This window comes from Heliconius melpomene, chromosome 13, assembly GCF_056956725.1.
Source record: "Heliconius melpomene rosina isolate 202511_hmr_F chromosome 13, ASM5695672v1, whole genome shotgun sequence".
Classification (NCBI taxonomy): Eukaryota; Metazoa; Arthropoda; class Insecta; order Lepidoptera; family Nymphalidae; genus Heliconius; species Heliconius melpomene.
Window position 1 is genome coordinate 10,138,677 of NC_140401.1, and position 5,821 is coordinate 10,144,497.

Below are 5,821 nucleotides of genomic sequence, written 5' to 3' on the forward strand. Positions count from 1 at the left end.
TCTGGAGGCATTGCGTGTTGAGTCGCGGAACTCAACGCGGCGCTTTTCCTCTACACCAGAGTGAAGAAATGAAATTTAACGTATGTAGTATAATTTGGATCCTACATAAAACATTTCGAAAATTCCATTTAAACCAGTAAATCATGAGAAGAGCAATTTCAACCAAACAAATTCTTTATCTTTATAGTAAATTTGGTTTTAATCGAAACTTTGAGAGTCACTGGTGTAGGGTATGTGCGCCCGCGCAGGGGTGCCCGAGTCATTCACAATTTCGCTCTTTAACAACTATTGTTCGTATTTGATTTATATTCATAGTAGGTACCTACCGCTGTTATTCCGGGGCTGTAAATCAAGTGGAAACTTTTCTTTTATAATATGTATAATTGGCGTCGTTATTTGAACAAAAATCGTATTTTAGAGGAAGCAGTTTAATTTTCGTACATTCTTATTTTTTAAAAATTGATCAAATATTCTGTTTATTAGCTTTCATTATAACTTCTATCTAAATCGTAGCTGTCAGTTGTGGGTTCGATACCCAATCCATTTATTTAATATTTTTATATACTTCGTTCTGTTAAGACAAATCGCGACGTTGAATTTCGCCACTTAACACGCAATACCTCCAGAATTTCATGGAAAATGGGGAACAGAGTGTCTTAACACTAGGGTCCATCTGCCTACCTTGCTGCAAACAGCGTCACGCTGAATGAAAAAAAATACATATCATTTTATTATAATAGTGAATTTGAAATTCGTGTGAAAGAAGATAAAAATCGCGTTTTTCCAGCAGGATATGATATTATAATCTAACTTTTGAGTTGCCACACAAGCATTGCCTAGCCAATCATATAATTCCTAAAATGTCTCTGCAAATATTATTTCATACTTAAAATATATAAAATACATATAAAAGGGATGTAATTAAACAAAAGCAATTAGAAATGTAAAAAAATATATTTTCAATTTTACTCTGACTAGATATAAACTTTGGTACCATCTCAGATGTCTTTATTGTCTAATATTATATAATTATAATTATAAATTTATAATAAAATACAAAAATTTCACTAAATGACTAGGTCTCTATACAAATATATAAAATAACGCTCACTTTGGAGCAACAATGACGTATGTGCAGTTTTTGAAATATTGGAGGAGACGTAACCCAAGTTTGTAAATAATCTTTCCGCAAACAAAGAAATTTAACTTTTTTAAAAAAATACTGCAATTACGCCTTTGTTGTACCAATCGATCGAAATATAATAAAATGTACACTAAATTTGAGCATTCACAACACTTGGACTCCTGTAAAAATCTCTCCCTATATATCTTTGGTCGTTTAAATTATTAAAATAATTATTGTGTGAATAGTAAACGCTTGTATCATAATATTTTTCATTATAAGCGTATCCGTTATTAGTAAAATTTGTATAATTTGGTGTATATTCCGGATTCTTCCTGTTTTTGGCCGTTTCGAAGGCATTTTTGAATATATCATAGTTCTTCTGATTGAAATACTCCTTCCCATTTTGATTGGCTTCGTAAGTATCGAGATTGGAATACGAGCGGTTTAAATAATTCTGTTGTAAGTCGTCACCGTAGCTCGCTGGATGGGTAAAGAACCCACTGCCCGTTGTCGAAGTTATGCAATTTCCACCTTTGTTATTAACTGACACTGTAACATTGCCTACATTTATAAGAACACCTTCAGAAGTTTGTAAGAAATTTGATCCATTTGGAAAAGGCTTGCTGAAACCCTGGAAATTTCTATATCCATCGCCACTATCATCAGCTCTATTGACGAATATGTCTCTAAAAGCGTCTTTATTCACTTTATCACTAACTAAAGCGCAAGCTTCGAATTTTTCAAATTTATTCTCTATTGGTACTCCTGCGTTAATACCGTCTAAGGATTCTAGAGTTTGGCTCAACGCGAAAATATAATTGTGGGCAAATCTGAGAGTTTCAATTTTGGTCAGTTTCGTATCTTCAGGGAATGTCGGTAGAACACATCTGAGTCTGTCCAACGCCTCATTTAACATATGCATTCTATTTCTTTCTCTGTCATTAGCCTTGATTCGTCTATTCCTCTTTATTCTTAGTATTTGCGTCGGACTCTTGCATCTTGACACTCTGTTCTTGCCATTTGCGTATTTTCGTTTCGGCTTGCTAAGATCTTTGACTTTCTTGTCTTTTTTGACTGGCGTTGATGTGTTGCTTATCGGCTGGAATTCTTCAAATCCTTTGACTTCTTCAATTTGCCTTGGGTAAGTGTAAGTAAATTCGTCACTGAACAATCTTCTCCTGGCGTTGCTTTCTTTTGTTCCTAAAGAGATACCAGGATCTGATATGTCGTGTTTTAGTGGAGTGCTCGTAGAAGAAGGCGTCGCTAACGAGTCTGCGTAAGACTTTTCAAAGCCAGAGTCATTGCTACAGATGCTGTCGTTAAAATCGCAGTAATCTTCGAAGTCTGTGCCGAACATTGTTCTGATATCTGCAACAATTGAAATGAGAATTAATATCAGTTTTTATTAACCATTATTTAATTCAATAACTAAAATGTAATATTTTAGACTTATTACGAAAATTACATACAACATTTATACCGATAATTGATATACATAATATATCGAACGCCATTCAAAGAGATGATTTATTATTTCCTTGCTCTGGTAAGGCGAGGAAATTGAGTTCTGTCGTTCAACGACAAAATAATTCTTTCGGAAAGCGAAGTCCAGAGTGTTTGGACACTGTATTATTCTCTTTGCCTACCCGGTTACAGGATGTATCTAGATGCGGATTATACACAATCTAGGTATGTACCTATGGCGTATGTTATGTTTGTGATAGTGACGACAAAGAAATAAAAAACCCATTGCTATCATTTGCTATACATAGATAGCAAGAATACAATAAATAAATTTGTTTGATTTATGTTTGTTTGTTCTTAATTATATTACTTTTTCTGGAAGTTCCCTTTATGTGAAGTGTAATTTTCATGTCAATTCCGGGGTCCCCCGCGCTACATCGCGTGAGCAATGTGTTACGGAAAGTCAGTTGAGCTTTATCACTTCCTACTTCCGGTCTTTGATTTCCGGTGGGGCAGTTAAAAAGTTAATTTGTCTCCGCGCTTCACGCAATCAATATTAAAGGTGTTTATTAAATTTAATGTTAAATTCTACATATGTCAAATTACTAATATGGTGCATGTATTGCTTAATAATAAAAAAATACTACATGTTTTTAATAAAGATTTATTGAATAAAAATTAGAAAAAAAGTATTCGTGAACGTAACAAATTATTTTTTAATAATATTAAAATTTGTTTTAATTGGTAAATATATATATTCAATAGTTAATTAAGGTCAAAGATCATGAAGATCAGTTTTTTGGAATATTTCGGACCGTACACAAAAAAAATGTAAGTAATAGATTGACTTATGTTTATTACAATTTAAAATAAACATCTATTTTCAAACACCATTATTAAACCACAATTTATTAAAGAGTGTCCATAAAACATAAAAATAAGCGAACGCCTCACCCGAACCCTAGGAACCGAACTCACAACCATTACAGACTAATTTTAGCCAAGCTACAATGGCGTTGCTACAAAATATAATTTAATTATTTTCAACTACAACGACCGTCGACCGTAAAGTCAACAGGTGGTCAGGCACAGTAAAACAATATCAGATTGAGCGTCGTCACGCGACCCGCACGTGTCGCTGTTTTTGCGGAAAAGCTAAACCGTATGGAATGGCGCTTACAGTACGGTCGACGAGTCTTGGCCGTCCTGAAATTGTAGAGCTGTAGAGATAGCTGCGGATATTGGATTTTTGGATTTTTCCTAGTTTTCTTCCTCCCTGTGTGAAGAACGCGCAAAAGGTCAGAAAACCTAACTTCGGGGACCTATTTTGTTTGTTTCGTCGTCGTCTGACTTCAAAAGCTACTACTTTTTTACTTCGCTCTAGTAACAAGACAAAGACGCTTTGTTTTTTCGGTGAAATTTAAACTTTTATATACATTACTATTTATGTTAAAATTATTATTACTAATTATTAATACATTATTATTTATGTTAAAATAAATAAAGACACAAGCTCTTATTTAAATAATAAAAATATAAAATATAAATGTATAAAAATCTTTTACTACAAACTTATAATGTCATTAAACAATTCTTATAATTTAAAAAGTTTATCGCGAGATTTAAATCCTTACCTAGTGTTAGTGTTAAAAGTCAACCTAGTGTTAAAGACAAACCTTCCCATTACGACACTTTCGGTCCCCCGGGTGAGAATCGAAACCCAGAACTCGTTGAATTACCTACGCAAGGAAATCTCAACATTTCCAACACACTAACACAATGAGACTATTACTAAATAAAAATAAAAAATACGTTATAATTAATTTATAATGGATAAATAAGCGAATAATTATCGATATGGCATAGCGTTACTACTGTAGGGAGTGGGGGGTGGTCGCGTGAACGCCGCGTGTAGGACACGCGCCGCAGGTGTATAAGTACATGGAACTACTTGTTAGATTGTTTGCTATAACATTATTTTGATATTGTAGACATATAAAATAATAAAAGTGACGGCGTCATGTCGCAGGGCGTTTGACTGTAAACGCAACGATTGTAGGTTCGATTTCCACTCTAGGGAGTTAATTATTTTTCATTTTCTCAGTCAACAGGCTCAGGTAAGACAAAGCGTAGTGTTGTTCCGTCATTTAAAATGCAACGTCTGACGTATATTATTGAATGTTAAGACACTTCGTCTCCCACTTTCCAGTTTTCGAGACATTGGATATTTAATAGCGGAACTAAACTTCGCGCTTTGTCTTGTCGCCACAGCGTGGAAATGACAATAATAATTTCCCACTTTCCATACATTGATTAAAGCCGCCGGAGAATAAAAAAATACTATCAAAGAGCGTGCATGTAATTATCTATTTGAATAAATAATTAATTAACAATAGCTACGTTTGAAAAAAAACTCAACTTTTTACAGAAAAATAATTAAAATCACAATATCTTCTGTCATTCCATTTTACATATTTTTCGTATTTAAGGACGCTGTTAAAAATATTAAAACCAGTGGCCATTATTTCAGTAACTCTATATGCGCTTACACTGTAACCTATCATGACAGATCCCGTGAGACATGAATTCGATTTCCAGTTAAAATTTCTCTTTGAACTGTTGTTAGTTAAGAGTTATTATAATGTTATAATGCTTAATAAATAATTTTATTTATATTAAGCTACTCTAATTATACACATAATGTAAACTATATGTAACTATATGTTTTGCTTTACTTTGTATCCCGCATACAACAGAGAGTCACGCACCGCCCAATTTTCCAAATATTAATTACTTCCATAATATAATATACCCTCCATTTATTGGAAACTTAAATAGTAAAAAGTTTGTTTGTACATTAAATATTTTTAAAGAACATTAATTTATGTAGTAAAAATAGTAACAAAAATCTTCGATTTTCTAAATTCTTGTCTCTCTGTTTGTCTGTTCGTATACGGAAATTTCCTGAAGTTGTGAACAGATTTGAATGAAAGTGTCATTGTACTATATTATGATCATAAAGTTGACACATACACTGTGGGCGACTACTAGTATTTAATAAAAAATATATTGGAATTAACAAAACACAAATGAATTTTAACTTACATAGAAATTCCAGAAAAAAAAACACTAATTCACACTACACGACACTACTCTAGTCTACACTACAACTAGAAGCAATACATTGTTATAGTAATCTATACAATAGTATAGCTGTACGCATCCATGCTG

The 5,821-nt window shown here is 33.0% G+C and overlaps 1 protein-coding gene across 1 annotated transcript; it reads right to left on the reverse strand.

The window, feature by feature from the left end:
* Positions 1 to 935: 935 nt before the first annotated feature.
* On the reverse strand, positions 936 to 5,821 carry tap (Basic helix-loop-helix neural transcription factor tap). Its single transcript, XM_085196718.1, has 2 exons — positions 5,696 to 5,821; positions 936 to 2,494 (listed from the first exon to the last, which is right to left on the reverse strand). Exon 2 carries the CDS (start codon positions 2,481 to 2,483, stop codon positions 1,275 to 1,277), a length of 1,209 nt encoding a protein of 402 aa, XP_085052844.1. The 5' UTR covers positions 2,484 to 2,494; positions 5,696 to 5,821; the 3' UTR covers positions 936 to 1,274.

Excerpts from the sequence above, each read along its gene's own strand:
- tap (XM_085196718.1), bottom strand. The coding sequence starts at position 2,483 with ATGTTCGGCACAGACTTCGAAGATTACTGCGATTTTAACGACAGCATC.